General features: G+C 44.7%; 1 protein-coding gene across 1 annotated transcript; it reads right to left on the reverse strand.

Moving 5' to 3' along the window:
• On the reverse strand, window positions 1-26,128 carry dmgdh (dimethylglycine dehydrogenase). The gene is made up of 17 exons (XM_046370437.1): window positions 25,613-26,128; window positions 24,873-25,041; window positions 23,788-23,886; window positions 21,643-21,807; window positions 20,834-21,038; window positions 10,517-10,611; window positions 10,228-10,381; window positions 9,926-10,124; window positions 9,567-9,736; window positions 8,281-8,434; window positions 5,855-6,020; window positions 4,727-4,857; window positions 2,669-2,886; window positions 2,437-2,594; window positions 2,315-2,374; window positions 1,953-2,087; window positions 1-1,591 (listed from the first exon to the last, which is right to left on the reverse strand). Exons 1-17 carry the CDS (start codon window positions 25,732-25,734, stop codon window positions 1,385-1,387), a joined length of 2,607 nt encoding a protein of 868 aa, XP_046226393.1. The 5' UTR covers window positions 25,735-26,128; the 3' UTR covers window positions 1-1,384.

Genomic DNA, 26,128 nt, shown 5'->3' on the forward strand with positions numbered 1-26,128 from the left:
CAAGCTTGGCATTGAATTTAATTAACCAATGTTTAAATGTACAGACAATGACAAAATAACTGAAAAGATAAAGACATTGTGCTCTAAAAAAACAGTTCTTAGCTTGTCCTGCCTTGTGCATAATTGATTATTATCTGCAATTATGCCCGCCCTGCTTTCAAGACTAAAGTTTGTGCAAAGCATTATCATAGTTAATTGCCTATTCCACATAATGTAGAGACTACAGTAGGAAGTAAAGCAGCATCTATTTGGCCCATTCTTCTTGTGATAGTGTAGCTACAATGACACTTCTACCAAGACTCTGCTTTTCAACCCCATAATAACCCTTAATACCTGGAATTTAAAAAGCCATTCAAACAGATAACACTGCAATACTGAGACATTAAAATGCCACCTAAGAGTAATGATTGGCTCTGTTGCTAAGCAGCTACGGTATAGGTACTTAATGACCACATTCTAAGGGTTGGATGGATTCAAGACTTAAGCCAAAGGTATCATGACTTTAAAGGCTCAGTATTTTACATACATTTCCACACTACAAGGTTAGAACAAAACTGTGAACATGATAACGCCCTTTTAGTGTAAGAGCTGTTTGAAAAGACGACCTGAAATTTCAGCCTCTTTTGGTGGGATGGAGTTTTGGCCTGCCTGTTGAAATCACCAGGCAGTAAATGAGTTAATAGACCAATAAGAAAGAGTTCCAAACCTCTCTGCCAATAACAGTTAGTATAAGACCACTCCCATACAGTCCTAACAAAATTCTTGCTTGAGAAATTGCACCTTTTTTCCTTTCTTTTTCCTAGGGGTGATTTTTTTTAAACAATTTTTAAACCCATCACAGTTGGGTACTTAATTGTTACCGATAAATTATTTGATATCAAGATAAAAATGGCTTCATTGGACCTGTAATACTATGAATACTGGTCCGAATACAAGTCTAGGTCTACGTTCCAATATGTACATAGGTCCACATTGGAACCTAGAGTTAAGCTCTTATATGCACATTCTAGGTTGCTCTAGCTGATTCTTCCTCACCAGATGACCAAACAGGAAAGTATTTTTTATTTTACTTCACAGTCAGTCTGTCTCAAATGATACCCTATATAGTACACTACAAACAGTGCACAAAATAGGAAATAGGGTGTCATTTGAGTACCATTCATCACATTTCAGTCTTTTTCATAAGTAACTTTGTCAGCCAGCATAGTTCACTTCACAGTGTAGTTGCTTGGTTGGTGTCAGCTCTACCGTTTGCGGACCTTGGTCGAACCTGGGTTGAAATTAGCACCAGGAGCATACTGTAAATATTTGAAAGAAAACATCCTATTTTCAACCCAGGTCTGGTACCCTAGTTCTAAGCTGGTTCTCTGCCTGTCCCCAGTGTCTATGCCTTGCTCTTCTTCTGCAGCCGGGTCCTGGTTGGTTCTGTGAGGACCAGTGGCTCCTGGACCACCATGGCAGGGTACTTCCTCCCCAACATCTCCACTTCCACCTTCTGCCCTACAGAACACAGCTCCACTGGCAGGTAGGCAAACGCCAGGCTCTGCTGGGTGGTGTAGCTGTAGGCCCCAGATGTAGTGTTACCAACCACCTAGGAGAGATAGAGAAGGTTGCAGCAATGCAAACGGTGGGTGGAAGTGTAAGCTTCTAATGTTGTGTTGCCTCTATACACCCCCCCACACACACACACACACACACACACCTTAACCCCAAACCCTTAAGCCTAAAATAGCATTTGAACAAATTAATTTAACAAAAACACAGAACTCTGTTACTACTACAAAATCAAATAAATTTTATTTGTCAAATGCTTTGTAAACAACAAGTGTAGACTAACAGTGAAATTGTGTCTTACCTTGTCAGAACATTCTGGTGACTTGTCAGGACAATGTGGTCTTGATAAGGTAGGAAAACAATGTACACACACACACACACACACACACACAGCTCACCTTGCCATTGAGCCAGATAGTCTCATTGCCCTCGGGGTCAACATCATCTGTTTCCATGGTGATGTATGACAGCTTCCTCTTCAGACCTTTAGCTTTTATCTCCTGCAGCGCTGCCTTACCGATGAAGTCAGCATGCTGGAGACAGACAGGGAGAGATTTGGGAGTGTTGGTATGTGTGCTTTATTTAGAAGTAGAATAAATAACCCCAAAAGGAATACAGGAGTGTAGGAGAAAATGTTAAGTAGACGTAGTAGGCCACAATTTCATAACATCTAAAAATAAGCTACACGTTTGAATATGACACCAATATTTGAACACAGTGGTTGACTGGTGAAACAGCAGTAGCTAGTAACAATGTCTACCTTGTTGAGTTTGATGAAGTAGTCCAGACCAGCTTCCAGGGGGTTGGTGTCACAGTTCATCTGATGAGACAAAAACATCAGTCCAACAGCCACAAACAACTTAAAAAGATGTGTGTACGTACCTCTGCACCCCAGCCTCTGAAGCCTTTCTCCAGTCGTAGTGATGACATGGCGTAGGTACCAAAGTTGTCGATGCCCTCGTCCTCTCCTGCTGCCATGATAGCCTGGTACACAGCTGCCATGTCCTTGTGAGGAATGTACAGCTCCCAGCCCAACTCACCTGAACCACAGTCCGTTAGTTGAGCTGTACATGCACTCACATACTCTTAAAAATGTTTAAGCCCACAAACACACCTGTGTAGGAGATCCTGATAGCTCTGAGGTTGATGCCACCCAGTTGAATGGGTTTGCAGTGGAGGAACTTAAAGCTTGCATCGCTCATGTCCTCCTGAGTGAGTTTCTGTAGAACATCTCTAGCCTTTGGTCCAGCCACACCCAACACCCCAATGTCCTCTGTCACGTTGGAAATATCTACATCATACGCCCCCTCTGCTACCTCCTTCTCCATCCACCTGGGGTTAGGGAGGGATCCATGGGGTTATATTTACAACTTCAAGGAACTCAAAAGGAAAGAAACACTGGCACAATGTTGATTCAACTAATAAAAGTCTTCAATATGAACTTTGATCAGTTGAATCATGTATATTAGTGCAGGGCTGGAGCAAAACCCTGCACCCACATGGCCCTTGGAGGTCACCACTAGGGGGTGATATACAACACCAGCAGACTGTGTTGTATAAGGCAAGGCCTGATTTCAAGGTTTTACTGCTAACCTACAAAGCATTACATGGGCTTGCTCCTACCCATCTCTCTGATTTGGTCCTGCCCTACATACCTACACGTACGCTACGGTCACAAGACGCAGGCCTCCTAATTGTCCCTAGAATTTCTAAGCAAACAGTTGAAGGCAGGGCTTTCTCCTATAGAGCTCAATTTTTATGGAATGGTCTGCCTACCCATGTGAGAGACGCAAACTCGGTCTCAACCTTTAAGTCTTTACTGAAGACTAATCTCTTCAGTGGGTCATATGATTGAGTGTAGTCTGGTCCAGGAGTGTGAAGGTGAATGAAAAGGCTCTGGAGCAACGAACCGCCCTTGCTGTCTCTGCCTGGCCGGTTCCCCTCTTTCCACTGGGATTCTCTGCCTCTAACCCTATTACAGGGGCTGAGTCACTGGCTTACTAGAGCTCTTTCATACTCTCCCTAGGAGGGGTGCGTCACTTGAGTGGGTTGAGTCACTGATGTGATCTTCCTGTCTGGGTTGGCGCCCCCCCTTGGGTTGTGCCGTGGCGGAGATCTTTGTGGGCTATACTCAGCCTTGTCTCAGGATGGTAAGTTGGTGGTTGAAAATATCCCTCTAGTGGTGTGGAGGCTGTGCTTTGGCAAAGTGGGTGGGGTTATATCCTTCCTGTTTGGCCCTGTCTGGGGGTGTCATCAGATGGGGCCACAGTGTCTCCTGACCCCTCCTGTCTCAGCCTCCAGTATTTATGCTGCAGTAGTTTATGTGTTAGGGGGCTAGGGTAAGTTTGTTATATCTGGAGTACTTCTCCTGTCCTATCCAGTGTCCTGTGTGAATTTAAGTATGCTCTCTCTAATTCTCTCTTTCTCTTTCTTGCTCTCTCTGAGGACCTTTTTTATTTTTTATTTCAACTTTATTTAACCAGGTAGGCTAGTTGAGAACAAGTTCTCATTTACAACTGCGACCTAGCCAAGAGCCCTAGGATCATGCCTCAGGACTACCTGACATGATGACTCCTTGCTGTCCCCAGTCCACCTGGCCATGCTGCTGCTCCAGTTTCAACTGTTCTGCCTGTGATTATTATTATTATTTGACCGTGCTGGTGATTTATGAACATTTGACCATCTTGGCCATGTTCTGTTATAATCTCCACCCGGCACAGCCAGAAGAGGACGGGCCACCCCACATAGCCTGGTTCCTCTCTAGGTTTCTTCCTAGGTTTAGGTCTTTCTAGGGAGTTTTTCCTAGCCACCGTGCTTCTACACCTGCATTGCTTGCCGTTTGGGGTTTTAGGCTGGGTTTCTGTACAGCACTTTGAGATATCAGCTGATGTACGAAGGGCTATATAAATACATTTGATTTGTCTCAGGGTGTATGAGAGACAGAGAGCTGAATGAATAGTTAGAATGGAGATTCATTTGTTTTTAATGTGCTGTTTGCCTATTGGGGCAAAGAGAGGGGCCGTTAAAGTAGCAGCTGCTGTAACTACCAGTGTTTCTAAGTGGGATAGAATAATGTTATATAATGGATTACTGAATCCTTTTATATGGGACGGCTAGACTCTACACCTTGTTAGCTGGCCTGGGATGCTTAGAGTCTGTCTGCCTGTGTTACCTGAGGTCATGCAGCTCTGATCCAGATCCTGTGATGAGGAGGAACTCTCCAGGTGTGAGCTGGGTAATGGTGACCTCAGCGTAGACTCTCCCAGTGGGGGTCAACATGTGGCTGATGTTAGTCAGGCCCACCTGACAGAGGAGAGAGTGAAACATAAATATAACCTAAACCTCTGCCTGAGCAGCAAACATATCACTGCCACCTGTTGGCAATAGTGAGTTATATAGGGACTTATACAGTGGTGCAATGAACTGTCTATGAGAGTCAGTGAGTTTTGCCTGGTGCGATGCAATGATACATTTAGTCCCTCTCGTTTTGGGCCTAGCGTTGGTGAGATACAGTAAGATGTGACATAAAAGCACAGTGAGTTGTGTATAGAATAGTTGTAATAGAGTGAGTTGTGTATAGAATAGTTGTAATACCGTGAGTTGTGTACAGAATAGTTGTAATACAGTGAGTTGTGTACAGAATAGTTGTAATACAGTGAGTTGTGTACAGAATAGTTGTAATACAGTGAGTTGTGTACAGAATAGTTGTAATACAGTGAGTTGTGTACAGAATAGTTGTAATACAGTGAGTTGTGTATAGAATAGTTGTAATACAGTGAGTTGTGTACAGAATAGTTGTAATACAGTGAGTTGTGTACAGAATAGTTGTAATACAGTGAGTTGTGTACAGAATAGTTGTAATACAGTGAGTTGTGTACAGAATAGTTGTAATACAGTGAGTTGTGTACAGAATAGTTGTAATACAGTGAGTTGTGTACAGAATAGTTGTAATACAGTGAGTTGTGTACAGAATAGTTGTAATACAGTGAGTTGTGTACAGAATAGTTGTAATACAGTGAGTTGTGTATAGAATAGTTGTAATACAGTGAGTTGTGTACAGAATAGTTGTAATACAGTGAGTTGTGTACAGAATAGTTGTAATACAGTGAGTTGTGTACAGAATAGTTGTAATACAGTGAGTTGTGTACAGAATAGTTGTAATACAGTGAGTTGTGTACAGAATAGTTGTAATACAGTGAGTTGTGTACAGAATAGTTGTAATACAGTGAGTTGTGTATAGAATAGTTGTAATGCAGTGAGTAATAACACAGTGAGTAGTTGTGTGTAGTGTTAACCTTACCTTGGGCATAGTGTTGGCAAACAGTCTGTCCAGCAGTTTATGAGAATCTTTCCCTTTAACCATGAACTTGCCGAAGGGTGTCAGGTCAACGACCCCAACCTTCTCCATCACCAGCTTACACTCCCTCCCCACCGGCCCGAACCAGTTGGTACGCCTGAAACTGGGCCTGGGGAGTAAAGACAGACACTTGTGGGTTAGTTACTTGGTTAATTTAAAATGTAATGTCAAAGTATTGGCTGAGACAGACCTGCACAGTTGTGAAGAGGGCATGGCAGTGCCTCTTTCCTTTAAATAGGTTGAAAAGATTTGGATCCTCAAAAAGTTAGAGCTGCACCACCAAGAGCATCTTGACTGGCTGCATCACCGCATGGTACAGCAAATGCCCCGCCCTCGACTGCAAAGTGCTACAGAGGATGGTGCGGACAACCCAGTACATCACTGGGGCCGAGCTCCCTGCCATTCGGGACTATATCAGGCAGTCTCAGAGGAAGGCCCAAAAATTGACAAAGTCTCCAGCCACCCAAGCCATAGACTGTGCAAAGCTGTCATTTTTTAAATTAACCTTTATTTAACTAGGCAAGTCAGTTAAGGACAAATTCTTATTTACAATAACGACCTAGGAACAGTGGGTTAACTGCCTTGTTCAGGGGCAGAACGACAGATTTGTACCTTGTCAGCTTAGGGATTCGATCTAGCAACCTTTTGGTTACTGGCTCAACGCTCTAACAAATGAGGACAGAATTTTACCACGCTATGCGCTTCTGCACACAGAGGGCCCGTTCTGTGAGCTTGTGTGGCCTACAAAATTTTACTCCTAGACGTTTCCAGTTCACAACAAAAGCACTTACAGTTGACCGGAGCAGATCTAGAAGAGCAGAAATTATACAAACTGATTTGTTGCAAAGGTGGCATCCTATGACGGTGCCAAATTGAAAGTCACTGAGCTTTTCAGTAAGGCCATTTGGCTATGGAGATTGCATGGCTGTGTGCTTGATTTTATACACCTGTCAGCAACAGGTGTGGCTGAAATAACCCAATCCACTAAGTTGAAGAGGTGTCCCCATACGTATGTATATTTAGTGTATTTATTGGGCAGAGTTGGTTGCCAGACTTAACACTTTGTTATAAAATAAGTCATACAAAGACAAGGTGTTAGGAAGGAGACTATTCACTGCCAGTACTTAAATACCGTTGCGTCACTGAGTCCTTATACAGTAGGTTGTATAGTTTTACATATGGAAAACTATTTTCATATACCATGGGCATAATTTCATAAAGAAATCCCACAGGTGGTGCTAAATTCTCTGAGTCAATAAATAGCCTAGTCAATCACTGGTGGGTGGCCAAGTGGAAGCTAACCCTGGGTTTGAGTTGGCCAACAATCTTAAACCGGCGTTTAAACGGGCCAACTGGAACCTAACCCTAAGTTTGATCTCCAAAACACCTCCAGCTCTTAAAACAAAAGTGGTTTCAGACCAACACCTGATGAGGATGAAGTCAGACTAATATTATCAGTCTATAAGGGTATTGAACAGTAGCTACACAGGATTTATTTCCCACGGCATTACCTGTAAATAAATGTGTTTTGATGTTCTCTAAATGTTTCTATTGTGCTGGCTCGAGTAACTGTTACATAATGCCATGTTACAGTCGGTGAACTCACCTCTAAGACCCATTGGGGCTGGCTGATATTTTTACAGGGGGTGGTCTCCACTCCTCCACTGGGAGCTGTCCAGCCTATCCTAACCCTCCCCCCTTCCATCCCCCCCAAAAAAGAACACAAAGTCCTTGAACATTCTAACACACTCTCGGCTGCACCAGGACGAAACCACACTGCTGTCATGTGCCCAATTTTTGTTTCTTCTTTTAAGTCCATCAAAGCATATACCATATACAAAATGAATTTATATGAATGTAAGTACAGAAATTGTTTGCTCTGTGGGAAATGAATGTCCTACTAGTCAGTGACAATTACGTGGAGTTGAGTTTGTGACAGCAACTATGTGAGATAGGAAATCCCAGGACACGGTGTCTATAATACTATGATCTTCTATGTAATGTGATGGACCTTGTGAGCGTCAGAGCAAAGCATGTTACACGTGTGTTCGTGAGAGTCTCATAGATAACTTTTAATAGTTTGTATCTTAAACTATTCCGACTCCACAGATGTTTTTGTAATAAGACCCGGCCCTGGCCCCTTCGGCATCCACCCTTGTCTCACAAACAACTCAACCCCAGTCAATCACACAGACTAATGGTTGGTATCTGCAGATGCAGACAAAATAGACAAATCCAATGGTATGACTCTGTAGCTCAAAAGGGGTTTGAAGTCCTAATTCATGCCGGCGTTATGGTGGGACTCATTGGGTTAACGCTCAGTGTATTGTCATATTTGTACTGATTGATTGACTGGTTTGGTATCTTACTTGTAACCGGCATTGTCTCCAGGCTTATAGAACCAGTGAGGCTGTTCCCAGCCGGCGTGGAACCCCATGGAAGCTTTTCCCTTTAGCAGCTCATACACACCACTCGTCCTGTTGGTCGGACGGCCAGCAAAACGCTCCTCTTTAGGGTAGCCCACTGAGAGAGGGGGGAAGGAGAGGGAGAGCAGAAGGGGGGGGATAAAGAGAGAGAGAAGAGTTTTGACAGCATGAGCGGTCGTGAGTAGATGCGCTTGTTTTGTGATCAAAGCGAGAGCTACAGGTAGTGACGTGTGTACATCTGTTCATATCCTTTACTAGCTCAGTTATGGATCATTTGCAGGCAGCAATGGGCAAGTGTATGTTTCCTACAAGAGCTCAAAATCTTTGAAAAGTGAGTCAGGTAAAGAGCTTTTTTGTCTTAAAGGGGCTGTGTTGTATTTTGAGACGGGTTTGCATAAGCTAAGTAGGTAGAATGTAGCATCATTTGTCTGATTCTCTGTAATAATGGTGGAGGAATAATGATGCATTTTATTTTGTAAAGTGGTTTCTTGCATCAAACACCACTCTAACATGGCCAGTCACCTTGTCTGAAGGACAAGTGGATAAACAGGTTAATGTCAAGACCTGCATGTTTTTTTCAAAAGTCTAATGGAATCTAGGCCTACATTAACTGCTACTGTAGACTGAATGATAGAACAGCTATGTCCATGTTAAAATATTATGGGATGCATTTTCTCCATTGCTTTTGATTGTAGACCACTCTCGTAGGCCTACATTATGATTAAATAGCCATAGTAGCCTACTTGACCACTTAACTTCAAATCAAATAAAATGTTATTTGTCACATACACATGGTTAGCAGATGTTAATGCGAGTGTAGCGAAATGCTTGTGCTTCTAGTTCCGACAATGCTGTAGTAACCAACGAGTAATCTAACCTAACAATTCCACAACTGCTACCTTATACACACACGTGTAAAGGGATAAAGAATATGTACATAAAGATATGAATGAGTGATGGTACAGAACGGCGTAGGCGAGAGGCAGTAGATGGTATCGAGTACAATATATACATATGAGATGAGTAATGTAGGGTATGTAAACATGATATTAAGTGGCATTGTTTAAAGTGGCTATTGATACAACTTAAAGCGGGTACAGCCTCAGTGTTTACAATAAACACACAAAGTTGCACAGGATTTTCACAACTTTCAAGTTTGTGCATAGCAGACCTGAAAATTTGCTCAGTGATGAAAAACATTTGAGGGAACATTGGTAGTGACTACTCACCCATGTTGTTGAATCCATAGGACTCTCTGGCTTTGGCACACAAGTAGGGTACAGTGGTCCATTTTCCATACCGGTTGGGGTCACACTCAATGAGGTCATAGGGGGGTTCCCCTGTCACGATCCAATCACTGAGGAACTTCCCAATGCCACCGGCGTGGATCACTCCATACCTGGGACACAAACAGACCCCGAGGTATGTCTTTAAGCTACAACCTCCTACTCCCTGTCAATCAAACATAACAAGGCTTTTATAGTTCCCACAATAGGGAAGATGCTTAGAACTTTCACACTACACAATCCAGTCATATTGACTTCAGCATCCACCCGAACCCATCACACACACAAACACTCCCGTTTACCCGAAGCCGATAGCGGTCCAGTAGTTACGTGCTCCCTGGTGCGGTCCGACCATAGGAAGGAGGTCAGGGGTGTAGGTGATTGGTCCAGATACAATGTTGATGATGTCAGCATTCTTCAGTACAGGCACCATCTCCATGGCCATCTCTACGTGGTGCATGATACGGTCCAGGTCTGACTCAAACAACTCCTTACCAAAACCTGTTCAACACACACACACACAGAGAGTACAACTGAGGTTAAGGCATAGAGAGCGAGGGCAAGAGAGAGGGTGAGAGAGCGATAGAGAGATCAGCAGACAGACCTGGTGGTACTCCATCTCTAACCCAGGAGTCCTGCAGCACCATCTTCTCCTCTTTCTCATAGGGTCCAAACAGCAGTCCATCTCTCTCCTGTCTAAGGTAGTAGGAACCCTCCAGGTCCCTGATCACTGGCAGCTCTGCCTTTAGTGCCTTTACCTAGACACAGCAAAACACAAACTTTATTAAACATCAAATCAAACGCTGTTAAACATCACAACACATTTACTGTAAAATATGCACAATGAAGGATAGTTAAGACAGTAAGACATTAAGCTGTGATTCAATTAGTACCTCAGGCACCGTTGCCGTGACAACATACTGGTGATGGACAGGGATAGTGGGGTGGTCAAAGCCAATCTGCTGGCCAACTTCCCGGGCCCAGAAACCTTTTGACCAATCAAAGATTAGTAATGAGTTCATGGTCTACACAGGAAATTGATGAGTTTTGATGAGACCAGGAAGCAGTTAACACAGACAGTAGGGAGAAAGACACCACCAACATGTAAACAGCCATCCCTGAACCGCTCCAATCTCCACCATAAGGAAAGCAAAACAAGGTTAGGAATAGTCTCACACACACTTACACTCTCTGCCCTCTACCAACCAGCCTTCACTTCTTGAGACCAAAACACTGTAAAGCCAACTGGGTCCCACAGAGGATTGTAAAAAGATAGTGACATAAATGGAGGCATGCGTGTGTCACAAAGGGATGTCTTGAGCATATTAGAATCCCATGTACAGAATGTATAAGCTGGCAGCTAAGAAGAGTGAGAGCATGACTTACAAAAGTACTATGGTGTACTCTATGCCACTCAGATATGGGCTGTATTCAAAATTGTACCCTGTGTAGTCCACTAGTTTAGGCAAGAACCATGGGTCACTGGCCAAAAGTAATGCACTATATGGAGAATAGGATGCCATTTCAGATTGAGACCTGCTATATTACACTAACAGAGTTAGCCGTCTGAATATGGCTCCAACATAGAGATCCTATTAAATTACTCCAAATGTTTTATCTTTATTCTAATTCCAAATTTGAAGGGCTCCACATCTTAGGACAGGGGTTCCCAAACTTCTTAACTTTGCTTATTTCCTGCAATTGTAAACATTGTCATTGGGTGCAAAGAAAATGTTGCAGTTTTAAAGCAAACGTTCTATACGTTTTGCAATGTCTAATGTGTATTCGTGTGATATTTGAGTGAAAACTAAATTACAACAATATCTTTGGGCAATTTGTTTTAGAAAAACATTAGCTGACATGGGCTAGTTGATCTGGACAGTTCTGACAAGTTAGTCACTGCATACCATAGAGATATTTCTAACATGACAAGAGGAACTGATGATGCACTACCCAATTTCGAAATTGCACCTTATGCATTCTACTATTATAACTTTCAAGAGTAAGTTTAAAACCGTCAATTCGTAAACTCAATCCTCTGTCTGGACAATTGTTCCTTTATGATCTAGTCAGGTCATTACATTGGTGTCAGAAGTAAAAACATTGATAAAAGTTAGCCAGCTAGGTAGCTGACTTCTGTGGCTAGCTACCGTATGTGAGAACGGGGTTGAAAATGCTTCGAGGGAATCCGAAAGTGAAGGTGGGGGTAAGGGACGATTATGGCCAAGAAGATGCGTGTGCATGGACGTCGGAGGATCTGGCTGAGGAGATCGCCAGGGCGTCGGAGCCCTGAGGCTGCTTGAGGGAGGACGTTAGAGTGATGGCGGCTGAAGCGGGCATGAGTGCCCCGTCGACTGTGCTTCGCGCTGATTCTGGTGGGCGGACCGAAGGGGTGACGTCGCCGAGGAATCTGGGGCTCAGTATGTAAACAAACATGGCGGCGCCCAGTTCCCGGCTGCGTCTGTATTTGTTAAGACCCTGAAGTATTCCGGTAAGGCGGATTGGGAAGCTTTTCATGCTCAGTTTGAACTGTTATACCTCGATGACATCCTGGCACATGGCAGCTCCTTCCAGTCAGCCCTGGTGGCGCTACGGCGTGTGCTGGAGCGGGTGGCTGCTTCAGGTCTGAAGCTCCACCCCGAGAAGTGCCACTTCATGAGGAGAGAGGTGTCCTTCTTGGGCCACCGAGTGGGGAAGGACGGGATCAGCACCATGGAGGACAAGGTGGGGGTTGTCAGACTGGCCCACCCCCACCGACCAGCGTCAGCTGAAGAGCTTCCTGGACCTGGCCTCGTACTACACAAGGTTTGTACGGGGCTTCTCAAGCGTCGCTGCTCCCCTGAACCGCCTGCTGCCGAAGGACAAGGCTTTCACTTAGACAGTGGAGTGTGAGGAGGCGTTCAACACCCTCAAATGTGCACTGATCGAGGCCCCCGTGCTCGCCCCCCTGATCTCACCTTGCCCTTTATCCTGGACACAGACGTGAGCAATGTGGGCATGGGTGGGGTGCTGGCCCAGGTGGGGCCAGAGGGGGAGAGAGTGGTGGTGTACTTCAGCAAAACATTTGACAAACATGAGCGCCGCTACTGTGTCACCCGACGGGAGCTCTTGGCTGAGGTGGCCTCCGTCAAACACTTCAAGTACTACATGGGTGGCCTGCCCTTTACTGTAAAGACTGACCACTCTGCTCTCCAGTGGCTCATGTCTTTCAGAGAGCCAGAGGGACAGGTGGCTCTCTGGTTGGAGGAGCTTCATCCGTATGACTTCACAGTGGTGCACAGGGCAGGGGCACGCCACTCCAACGCCGACGCCATGTCCCGTCGGCCCTGTACTGCAGACGGCTGCCGCCACTGTGAGCGAAGAGAGGAATGGGAGAGCGAGCTGAATGCAGAGGAGGGGGTCTGTGCCACAGTGTGTCGGGCAAGCGGGCCTGTCTGCTGTGAGCTGCAGACTGTCAATATGGCTGAATGGGGGAAGCAACAGGGACGGGACACAGACCTACAGCCAGTGCTACAGTGGGTAGAAGCGCAGGTGAGGCCACCATGGGAAGAGGTGACAGAGCTCTCATTCGCGACCAAAGGGTTGTGGTCAAAGTTTGAGAGACTGAGGCTGGCTGATGGCGTGCTACAGCGCGCATGGAAGGAGTCGGCTACGGGAGAGGAGAGGTGGCAGGTGGTGGTCCCAAAAGCATTGCGGGAGGCTGTGCTCCAGAGTACTCATGAGGGGGTGGGGACAGTACACTTTGGGGTCACAAGATCACTGCGCCGTCTCAGTCAGGGCTTTTACTAGGGGCAGCACAAGAGGGATGTGGAGGACTTTTGTCGCCGCTGTGACAACTGCACAGCGAGAAAGGGCCCCCCAGGCCACTCTCATGCTCAGCTCCAAAAGTTCCCAGTGGGGGCTCCCATGGAGAGGGTGGGAGTGGATGTAGTTGGGCCATTTCCCACCACAGACAGTGGAAACAGCTGGGTGCTCACGGCCATGGACTATTTCACAAAATGGCCTGAGGCCTATGCTCTGCCTGACCAGGAAGCAGAGACCATCGTCGACACCCTGACAGCGGGGATGTTGGAGCTGCAGAGTCCATCCACAGCGACCAAGGCAGAAACTTTGAGTCCTGTGTGTTCGCCACTATGTGTGAGAGGCTGGGTATGCACAAGACCCGCACTACTCCTCTCCATCCTCAAAGTGATGGCCTTCTTCCAAACACCAGCGTGACTGGGACAAGCACCTGCCTATGGTCCTCATGGCATGGCGCTCCGCTGTCCAAGACTCCACCTCCTGCACGCCTGCCCTCCTCATGCTGGGGAGAGAGATCCGCACCCCTGCGGAGATGGTGTTTGGTCGGCCCCTGGATAGCCCTCATGTTCTCCTGGGGCCGGAGTATGCCCGGAGACTCCAGGACTGCCTGGAGACAGCCCACACCTTTGCCAGAGAGCAGCTGGTGCATGCAGGTGTGAGTCAGAAGAGGAACTATGACGTGCACACCCGGGGAAGGCACTTTGTTGCTGGGGAGCTGGTCTGGGTCTACAGCCCCCTAAGGAAAAAAGGCATATGCCCTAAGTTGGAAAGTCACTGGGTGGGACCCTGCAGCGTCCTGGAGAGGGTCGGGGAGGTTGTTTAGCGGGTGCAGCTTCCTCCCAGGGGGAGAAAGGTGACACTGCACCAGGACAGGTTAGCCCCATACAGAGGGGCCTCTTCTCCCCAAACCCCAGGGACCCCCACAATTCCCCTCTCTGGCAATGACATTCTCCAGGCACCCACCACCAGGTGCCGCAGACAAGGCTCCAGACAGCCCACTCCCCCTGTCTCCCCCCCGTGTCACTGCGTGGTTCCCCAGAGCCATGGACTGTATTACCCGTTCCCACTTCCTTGTCCCCCATATCCCTGCCTTCATCCCCTGGGTTCCAGAGGGACACTCTGCGACCATCACGGCCACGCAAGCAAAGGAGACCTCCGAGTCGCTTCAGAGACTTTGTTTGTTCCCACGGGGACGAGGGACTTTGGTGGGGGGGGGGGCTGTGTAGCGTCCCGCACAGACAGCTGTGTGTTAGGCTAGTAGGGGGCTGTGTTGTACTTACCAGTACCCAGTGTTTGCGGGGTCCGACATGCCAATCAACCTGCCAATCACGGGAATGCCTGGAATGTTCTGATGCCGGGCATCCTGGCGGTTGGCGGGGTGGCGTGGAGGGGGGTTGGGCAGGGGGATGGAGCATTGGAAGTGAAGACCAGGTTTAGCCTTTGTTCTCGCTCTTATGTCTGGCCTTCACAAGAGAAGGTCACGGTTGGCTTGTGGGTTATCTTTCATTTATTTGGCGTGGGCTACGGCCAAACAGTAGCCTGTGTAAAGTTGGGTTAATAAACCGTCAATTCGTAAACTCAAGCCTCAGTCTGGACAATTGTTCCATTACAGTATTGTACAACTTTATATATATCCATACACTACACCAAATAGTTTTAATAAGAGACACCCATAAAACTTTAAACATAAAATGATTTATGGCATAACCTCTGTTACAGCAAACTGACTACTAACCAGTATTCATGGGTTGCATGTTTAGTCACAATCTTGTTTTGAATGTTAGTTTTGGACTGATTCCCAACAGCATTCTACTCAAATGCATTGTCAATGAGTGTTGATAAAGAGTTTATCAAAAAGTGCATTACAATGACAAATCAAAAGAGGAAGAAAGGAAAAGCATGTCATTTTGATGTCACGGGATTGACTTTAGCTAGCTAAAACTGAGGGGAGGTCACAAACTTTGCTAGCTAATAACATTGCAATCTGTCTAAAGTCAATTTGATGATATGATAATGCTGGAAAAGTTGTTCCCTACTAAATATTTTAATACTTCAGCTAAGTCATTGTATTTCCAGGCACTATAGTTTAATTTAGACTAAACAGTAGTTAGCATTCGTCCAGAATGACTGTGCTTATCACAACTTTACCAAGGGCACCAACCACTATGTTGCTGCCGATAAAGGGCGGCTAGAGAACTTTCATAATAATGTCATACTGCGACTGAGTGACGGAGGTGCAACCTATTGCTACTGGTCCCTAGCCAGACAAACAATGATTTTTGGGGCGAAAGTCCGACGTGTGTCAACTGCGCTCTCTCTCTCTCTATACACACAGACACACACCATGGCTCCTGCAGCCACCACAGCTGTTTGTCCCCACAGATCAGACTGGTAATGGCCTGCAGGAACTAGTTGTGACGGGGAACGGCAGAAGTCAACAACTGGGGTTATCTGCTGAGTTGCAACTGTTCCACACCAGACACTGGCTCAAATACAGTACATTCAAAAATAATTCATACCCTTTGATTTACCACATTTAGTTATGTTACAGCCTTATTCTAAAATGGATTCAACCCCCCCCCTCAATCTACACACACTACCCCATAATGACAAAGCAAAAACAGCTTTTTAGAAATGTTTGCAAATGTATAAAAAAGGGGTAGTGTGTGTAGGTTGATGATGATTTTATATATATATATATATATATTTTTTTTTTTACACCCATTTAGAATAAGGCTGTAACGTAACAAAATGTGGAAAAAGTCAAGGGGTCTGAATACTTCTGGAATGCACTGTACATAAATACTTAAACTACATGTAGGGTCTGATATAATCGCTCATTTTAGATTCTGCTTTCTCGCTCTCAAATTGGGCAGTTTGGCTGATTTGAACATCAGCGTTGTTTACATTTTCCAGCACAGAGGGACGTACGTACTCTACTTTTAAAGGTTGCCTTGCACCAATTCTGTAGAATACAGCTAGTTGGGCCAGGGCAGAGCTTCCGAAGGAGTCAGAGTAGACAGCACATGTTTACAAGCTCCCTGTAGGAGGACACACACAGGGCCATTCACAGACCCTCCCAGGAATAACCTCTAATGAATGGACTCATTGGAAGTGGGGCTGTCTGACACAGGCTCAGCCATGTCCAGAGTACAACCACCTCCATACCTCTAACTAACTAGTTAATTTCCCTCCCTCGCTTATATTTATGAGCACCAGTAATAACCTAAATCGTTTCTGAAGGCCAGAGATAAACAAGGTTTCTCTCTCTCATTGAGACACTGTCCTTTCACTGGGGGTCTCAGTGTCCTGTGCACCTTTAGCAGGTCACAGGGCCAACTTTTGAAACCGATCCTTCAGGGGAAGTGACTTTCCAAGAACCACAACCCTTTACCTTACTCTGGGGGTTCTCTTTGGTCAAGGTGCCAAACAGTGATGGGGTGTAGCAGTATGAAGGTAGGGTTGGAGAAGGGGAGGTAGACATGGAATGGGTGAATGTTGGAGTGAAACAAGGGGGAGGAAAGGGGCGAGTTTGAGACAGTGGAAGGAGAGAAGGAATAGGGTGAGTGTGGGACTATCATTTGTGTGTTATTTGTGTATTGTATTTGTGAGACATTCTACTGCACTGTTGGAGCTACTGCAGAAACATAAGCATTTCACTGCACCTGCAAATATGTGTACGCAACCAATAAACTGATTAAATGTTTTATTTTATTTTAGAAGGTGGGAGGGATGGAATGGAATTAGTGTGGGAGTAGAGGGAGGGAGCAAATGAGAGACTGTTTGTGGGGAATGCTACAGCGGTACTTCAGGATCTGCTTTCACATGGAGTTATTTCTGCACACCGTAGCGCCAGCAAGCATAAATCACATACCCTACCCCACACACACACACACACACACACACACACACACACACACACACACACACACACACACACACACACACACACACACACACACACACACACACACACACACACACACACACACACTAAAGGAGTAGTTTGACCTGAGGGTTAGAGAGTTGTATTGTAATGAAAGATATAAACTTCCCAATGATATGTATAGAGTGGGAGGCTTCCGGAAGTGCTCTTCACAAAAGATTATCCTCCTCCTCCCAGGGTTATTCCCACAAATATGAACAAAGCTCACAAAATGTCCAAAACTCAACCACAAATCAGTGGGCGTATTCCAAAGTAGAATAATGAAGTTGAGAGATTTAGCTCCAAAGTAAAGGAGTGAGTTTAATGGGTGTAGTAGCTACTGTTTATGAGTACAACCAAGGATGTTCTGATAAAAAAAAGTAGCCCACAAAACCAAAACTGGACACATAAGACTCTCAAACTGCAGGTTGTGTATGTGTTCGTGTCTGCAAAGTGCAAACACAGCAACTGACACAATCACCACAAACTCCCCCTACCAGGCCTGTGTGTGCTGTACGTGCACTGTTCTATTTTACTGGACCATAAGGAGACAAGTCATTACCGCATTAGTCAAACACTATAAATCTAGTGTCCAGTGGGGTTTCAAACAGCAGCTTCAACGACGAGGTTTTAGATTAAATCCCTCAGCTGCGCTATGGGACGTTTCCATTGTACCCCTGACAAAGTGGCTTTCATTTGGCCCCAGCAGCTTTATGTGCAGCTATACATTTCTCTCTCCGTGTTGATTGTATGCAAAGTGTAATGTATATGACAAGGCTGTAAGTCTCTCACCAGCCGTGACTTATGCAATAACACACATCGATGGGCAGTATATCTGCAGATCCCCTATAGGAAGTGTTATATCTACCAAGCACTCGTTATCCTCTGTAGCTCAGTTGGTAGAGCATGGTGTTTGCAGCACCAGGATAGTATGTTCGATACCTGGGATTACCCGTACGCAAAATGTATGCACGCATGACTGTAAATGGCATTTGGTTAAAAGCGTCTGCTGAATGGCATATATTATACATTATATTAATATTATAGCCTAATTCATCCTGTGTACCAAAACAATACATATCCGTTTTTTTGCCTGACTGGACAATGTTGTAGCTGCTGTGAATCAACTACGTGTTCAGCACTAGACAACATTTTGGTAGTAACAGGCAGCAGGTAGGCTAGGGGTTAAGAGAGTTGGGCCAGTAACTGAAATGTTGCTGGGTTGAATCCCCAAGCAGACTAGGTGAGGCACTTTACCATAATAGCTCTGGATTAGAGTGTCTTCTAAATTACTTAAATGTAGTTACAGCTTGTTACATTACACCAACTGAGGAAATCAAGTTGAGTTGACAAAACATGAGTCAAATTCTAAGATAGCTGACTGTTATTCAAAGATGATGATTTTTTTGTATTTTTTGTAATAAAACTATTTCTACCCCTTTTTCTCCCCAATTGGTAGTTACAGTCTTGTCTCATCACTGCAATTCCAGTACGGACTCGGGAGAGGCGAAGGTCGAGAGCCATGCGTCCTCCGAAACACGACTCTGCCAAGCCGCACTGCTTCTTGACACACTGCTTGCTTAACCCGGAAACCACCCGCGACACAGCCCGGGATTGAACCCAGATCTGCAGTGCCTTAGACCGCTGCGCCACTCGGAAAGCCCAGTCAGCAATGGTTTGACTGTTGTACATAGGTGATGTTAACACAAGGTTGTCAAATGAGTGGACCCAAACTGCAAATTCACGAACTTAAAGAAAACCAAGTTTGCAGAGAAAAAGCACATGGAAACCCAAGCATCACTAAGGAATCAGAAAATGTTTGTTCTTCAACATTTAAAAAAAATCTGTCAGCAAAGTGTTAAAACGCCTGCTGAAGAGGCGTCCTTCAGCTGCTGCTCTGTGATTGGCTAAAACCTGTTGGCCTGTTTGGTTAAACTGATGAGGGAACGGAGGGCCAAGGGCCATAATAGTAATGGGTTTAGCAAAGCTACACCAAAGCAAAGTAAACCTACAACGTGCCCCTCTCCTCCTCCTCCAGCGACCCATAAAGGAGGGAGAGAGCAAACTTCAGGCAGCTGCAAAATTAATCAGTTATGCAAGGAGGTATGATAGTGGAGACAAAACCTTGCCAACTAAATCCTCCCAGAACTGGTATGACCCAGTTCAAACCATGTGACCCAGTTTCTCCTGAACTCAGAATGTCGTGTATAGGGTCAAATGTCCCTAAGATAGCAGCCTTGGAATAAGAGCAGTTCAGACAAGAGTCAGAAAGACTGAAAGAGGCTCAGCACTGGGCCAAATCAAACAAGAACTACAACTGAACTCACCCCTAAAGTATTTAGTTTCATCAACTTCTTTGTCCTCAGGACTGGGGTCCTAAGATCTAATTTGTCTGTGCCGAGTGTGCTCTTTACTGTAGACTATACCCAATTCTACTTTTACTACGGTCATCTCTTTTGTCTGTCTACAAGCAGTAAAAAAAATACAAATAACCAGTGGCTGAACTGAAAATGAGTTCATTTTATTTTTATTTGATTTTACCTTTATTTAACTAGGCAAGTCAGTTAAGAACAAATTCTTATTTTCAATGACGGCCTAGGAAGTGGGTTAACAGCTTTGTTCAGGGGCAGGAGAGAGGAGAGACTGGTTTGATTGACTTGAGAGACATGGGGTCCTGCATTTTAACCAACCCAAACTGGTAAACCAGGTCTGTGGGTTTAGTTTCTGACAACCTAAAGAGGAGCTAGAGGTGTTAACTTCCCCAGCTCACCCACCCAGACTGGTCTGTGTTATACAGACAATCTGACTCACACCAACTCGTTTAGAGAAATCTTCAACTGAAGTTGTTGTTCAAGCCTTTTGGCCGGCTCTAATCATAGTTTCTCAATGTTTGCCAGTGAGATTTCAATCTGACCCAAAAGCTGTGAATAACAGGACTGTGTTGCCGAATGGACAAACTGCTTGAGTCAGTTTTAAACATTAGAAACTCATATATAGCCCTAAATGACCTCTACATGCTGATATATCTACAAGATACTACAGTGCATGATGCAATGTATTGATACAATTTATCTAGAAGTCAACAGTCAATGCATGTTCTGTAATATGGTCACTAATGTTAGTTTGGACATACAAACTTGTGCAAGGGCCAATCAATCATGATTTGCAGCACAAACACTCTGTACAATAACATTAGAGCCTGGACCCAACTACATCAACGCTCATCTGGCTCTCTGGCAGACCAAGTTCTAGCAGGAAGCTAAGCCTCCCAGTTTGCCAAAGGTTCTTGTTTCTATTCTCCATGTATGCAGCAAGAAGTACATGTTGTGCATGTATTCCTGCATGCAATTGTATGTACCGGTGATGACCCATTCCATTCCAGCCATTACAATGAGCCTGTCGACATATTCTGCTCTCCTCTAGCCTCCATTGGGGTTTACATAGAGACAGATATTTTGCCACTGACAAATATTCAACCACTGACCTGTGGCGTTGACTATGCGGTTAGCTCTGATGGTCCCGTGTGGGGTCTGGACATCCCACTTCCCATCACTGGTGGGTGTGAGGCCAGAGACCAGGGCTGGGTTGTAGATCTGGGCTCCATACATACGGGCCCCTGCAGCCAGAGCCATGGTTAGGGAGTAGGGGTCAATATGGCCATCTCCTGGGTTATATAGACCCGCTAGCACCTGGGGGAGGTGGATATTATTACTGTCATGTCGTTGTCTACTGGATCAAACAAACGTTCTTGGTCAATGACAACTTTAAAGATACATTATGGAAATGTTGTTTCCCTCAAGAGCCCCCGCAGAGAGAAAAGTTGTATAAAGCCTCTTTAAATCATTAGAGTATATCCACTAGGCTCTTAGGTCATGACATGAAACTGAGATCACAATGATGTCTATTAGCCTGGTCCCAGATCTGTTTGTGCCGTCTTGCCAACTCCTATGGGCATTGTCATACCAATGACCAATGGAGTTGGCAAGAGAGTGCAAACATATCTGGGACCCAGGCTACATGTCTATGGCGCATGAGAATGCATTCCCCACGGTCCAGACCAGAACAATAGATATAGAGCCATGGTTATAGATCAGTGGTGGCTGGTGGCACTTTAAATGGAGAGGACAGGTTCATAGTAATGGCTGGAACGGAATAAATGGAATGGTATCAAACACCTGGTTTTCCATGTGTTTGGTACCATTCCATTAACTCCATTCCATCCATTATTATCAGCTGTCCTCCCCTCATTAGCCTCCTCTGACAGATAGATATATTTTTGGTTCAGGTCCAGACCTTGTCCATGTTGAGCAGGGGGAAGAGCTCCTTGATCTTCTCAGGGGTGATGAGCCACTGAGGCGTGGGGTGCCAGTGGGCTCTTGCCATCTGGTACTTCAGCTCATCCACTCTGACTGGGGTGGAGGCAATACGGATACTGCCTGGCTGGTGGAAACCCACCGCCTATAGACACATGGATAAAATGTGTGAAACATGCATACATAGTGGGTATCATAAGTAGTCACCCCCCTTTTCCCCCACATTTTGTTGTGTGACAAAGTGATATACAAATTAATTTTATTGTGATTTGTTGTCATTGAGCTACACAAATAACTTCATTAAATTAATAAAAATGTAATAACTAAAATAGTTATTGCACCCCATTTGTTTAGACAAGCCTAAAACAATTCTCATAATAAGTAGCATGTCAATCCCTGCTATTTCACACGAAGGTAAGTATTGAATTTCAAGTACAGATTCAACTACAAAGACCTGTGAGATTTTCAAAAGACTCATAGTAAAAGGGCAGTGATTGGTAGATTAGTAACAATAACAAAATATACATTTAATATATATTTAAGCATATTCAAGTTAATAATTATGCTGTGAATTATGTATTAAACCCCCCCAGACACATCAAAGATGCAGTCATCCTTCTGAACTGAGCTGCAGGACGGGAATGAAACTGCTCAGGGATGTCACCATGAGGACATTGCTCATTTTAAAACAGCTCAATGGCTTGAAGAAAAAAAACTGAGGATGGATCAACATTGTATTTACGCCACAATAATGACCTAAAAAGTAGAAAGAAAATTAAAATATGCAAAGCCTTATGTTTGGGGCAAGTCCAAAACACACTGAGTTACTGCCTCCTTGTTTTCAAGGGTGGTGGCAGCTGCATCATGGTATGGGTATGGTTGACATTGGCAAACAGAATGTTTCACAATAAAAATAAATGGGACAGAGCTAAGCACAGACAAGATCCAAGAGGAAAATCTGCTTCAGTCTGCTTTAAACCAGACACTGGGAGAGGAATTCACCTTTCAGCAGGACAATAACCTACAACACAAGGTCAAATTTACACTGGAGATGCTTACCAACAAGACAGTGAATGTTCCTGCTTGGCCAAGCTACAGATGACTTAAATCTGCTACAAAATCTATGCCAAGACTTGAAAATTACCATCTAGCCAACATCTAGAATCATTTTTAAAAGACTAAATGGGCAAATATTGCACAATCCAGGTGTGCAAAGCTCTTAGAGACTTACCCAAGAAGAATCACAGCTCTTAGAGACTGACCCAAGAAGAATCACAGCTCTTAGAGACTTACCCAAGAAGAATCACAGCTCTTAGAGACTGACCCAAGAAGAATCACAGCTCTTAGAGACTGACCCAAGAAGAATCACAGCTCTTAGAGACTTACCCAAGAAGAATCACAGCTCTTAGAGACTGACCCAAGAAGAATCACAGCTCTTAGAGACTGACCCAAGAAGAATCACAGCTCTTAGAGACTGACCCAAGAAGAATCACAGCTCTTAGAGACTGACCCAAGAAGAATCACAGCTCTTAGAGACTGACCCAAGAAGAATCACAGCTCTTAGAGACTGACCCAAAAAGAATCACAGCTCTTAGAGACTGACCCAAGAAGAATCACAGCTCTTAGAGACTGACCCAAGAAGAATCACAGCTCTTAGAGACTGACCCAAGAAGAATCACAGCTCTTAGAGACTGATCCAAGAAGAATCACAGCTCTTAGAGACTGACCCAAGAAGAATCACAGCTCTTAGAGACTGACCCAAGAAGAATCACAGCTCTTAGAGACTGACCCAAGAAGAATCACAGCTCTTAGAGACTGACCCAAGAAGAATCACAGCTGTAACTGCTACAAAAGGAGTTAACATGTATTGACTCAGGGGAGTGAATTCGTGTCTAATCAAGGCATAGTTACGTTTATATTCTTCCAATTTCACAATACAGACTATTCTTTGTCATCAATGACAACAACAACAAAAAAAAAACAATTATATTCATTTCAATTCCACTTTGTAACAACATTTTTAAAATCCAAGGGGGGTGAAAACTTTGATACCCACTGTACATAAATTCACTCATACAGACAGACATTATATAATCCGTTGTGCTGTGGTTGACATATAGTATACCTGTCCTGTCTCGGCCTCCAGACTCTCATACAGCTTGATGCTGTGGTAATGGACCTTCTTCAGGTTGATACCAGGGTGGTAGTACGTGGTCAAACCGGCCTGGAACAGACCATAAACATGGACACTTAGAAGAGGAGGCATGGTCATGTACATGGAAACACTGACAACACTTGATCTACTGTATTGACCCTGCATGTTTGCAAGGCAATGATTTGAAAGTGCATCTTATCAAATAATAGTAATACATATTTCAACAACATCATGTTATCTCCATTGACCTGAACTACACTACACAACCAGGGCATGCAGTTCACAAGATCCTAACATAGATACATAGAATGAGAAGTTTGATAAGTCTACTAGGAAAGTTGGCCCCTTGACATTAAGGGCAGCATATTTACTATGTAGAGTAATCTATATGGGATAGGGTTGGTTGGAAGGGGGTCATAGAGAAGCAGTATTAGGTCATCAGATCCTTGGCAGACCCACATAGTCCTGGTTCTTTGACAGCAGCTGTCTGACAGCTACCATAACTTAGATCTTCTTACATGCCTCCATCTACTTCTTGGGAATCTCCCTCTGCTGAGTGGACTATCTGATATCTTGTAGTACCGTAGTATCTTCGGTCGGGTTTTTCCCGTTAACTGTAAGTCACTCTGGATAAGATGACTCAATGACAAAATGTAAATATCTACAGTGTGGTCTCAATGTATTATTTCCATGTTGAATATCTCTGACCTTTATCTTTTCCTCTGACAGTTCCTTCTAACAGTGGGTGTGTGTAATAACTCCTTCATTTATTCAAATGTTGGGGAACAAACTCCCATACCTTGCTAACTTATGTATTAGTAGAAGACGGGTGGAGGTGGGTGGAGATTTCACTTAAGGGGCACAGGGTCTTGCAAAACGAACTCGCCCAATACGTTTGTGTGCCCCCCTGACTGACAAACAAAACAAGACTCTATCCATGCGCCCCTTGAGCCAACTGTTGCTCCCAGACAGTTCTGTCTTCCCTCATACGGTTAAGATAAGGTTTTGGGACAGGTAAGCTGATCCTAGATCTGTTTTAGCTTTTGTTGACCTACAGCGTGCCAGGTGGATCCAGCGGTCAGTTCAGACTTCTCCAGCAGGACCACATCCTTCTGTCCAGCCTTGGCCAGGTGATAGGCCAGACTGACTCCAACACAGCCCCCTCCGATGATCACCGTCTCAGCCGCGTCCTTCCACCTCTTCCCCAGGACCATAGTGCTGTCCCTGAGAGGGGGAAGAGGGGGTAAAGAGGGGTGATGTAATAATACATGTATGTGAAAACATGTATTAATTGATTTGAATGCATTTGAATCTATTTTAATACAGGTAAAGATGTGTAGAGTAGTTATGTGACGTCTATGAAGCAGAAGAGATTATTGTGAAGAAAATCAACCCTGACCAGTTCTGACCTGACATACACCCCTGGAAGGAAATGCAACACATGCTGCCATGAGATCACTCAGACAACCTGGCACATTAACGTCAATTGTAGATATAGGCTATGTTGTATGTCACATTATAAACACAGAGAACATTAGCGCGTCAGAATAACATCATGGTCTGTTCAGCAGGGAAGTCATGTGCATTATGCAAATTGAATTAAAACGGTTGGGTTGTGGGCAGACCCATAATAACATTACGCTATCAAAAAGCCCCTTAAAGCCTACCGGACACCTCTGTGGTCTCTCCAACTGTCCCAAACGTGAAATCTGTAAACTTACTGTAGGATACAAGAAAGCTGAAAGGGTAACATAAGTTGTTTACTACAAGGCGAAAAGTGCACGAGGGGGCTTACCCATTTCCCACATGTTTCTGCGAAGTGTAGTTTATTGTACGCAGTGGAATACAGACAATAGCGCGATATGCGGCAAAATCTCTCCGGAGGTGAGTATTAATTGCGTTAAAAAGCCTAGACATGGTTTAACTAATTAAAATATATATTAAAACACAAAGCACACCAGAACCACCTCTGCCTAATTTCCCACCGCAATTTACTGCAGGCCTTCTATACCAAAGCACTATTTTGTTGGCTGAACACGCCCTCGTTCGCGCAGAGCGCCAGTCAATTTAGGCACAGTGAAACTTGGTGCGTTCAAAACAACTGGGAACTCAGATAAAAACGAGCTCAGTGTGGGAAAATCGTGACATCAGTGATCTTCAGTTCGGAGAAATTTGAGCTCTAGGATCTGGCCTTAATGACTATCTTGGTTGAAGATCGATCTGGCCTTAATCGCCATGTACTCGTATAATCTCCACCCGGCACTCCACGGGACTGGCCACTCCTCAGAGCCTGGTTCCTGCCTCTTCCCAA

The sequence above is a fragment of the Oncorhynchus gorbuscha genome, linkage group LG11 (genome assembly GCF_021184085.1).
Source record: "Oncorhynchus gorbuscha isolate QuinsamMale2020 ecotype Even-year linkage group LG11, OgorEven_v1.0, whole genome shotgun sequence".
Taxonomy (NCBI): domain Eukaryota; kingdom Metazoa; phylum Chordata; class Actinopteri; order Salmoniformes; family Salmonidae; genus Oncorhynchus; species Oncorhynchus gorbuscha.

Coding starts and splice junctions, on each gene's coding strand:
- dmgdh (XM_046370437.1), bottom strand. CDS start 25,734: ATGTCTAGGCTTTTTAACGCAATTAATACTCACCTCCGGAGAGATTTT. Junction 21,039..21,642: donor CCCTGCTCAACATGGACAAG/GTCTGGACCTGA, acceptor CACCTCCCCCAG/GTGCTAGCGGGTCTATATAA. Junction 10,382..10,516: donor TCACGGCAACGGTGCCTGAG/GTACTAATTGAA, acceptor TGCTGTGTCTAG/GTAAAGGCACTAAAGGCAGA.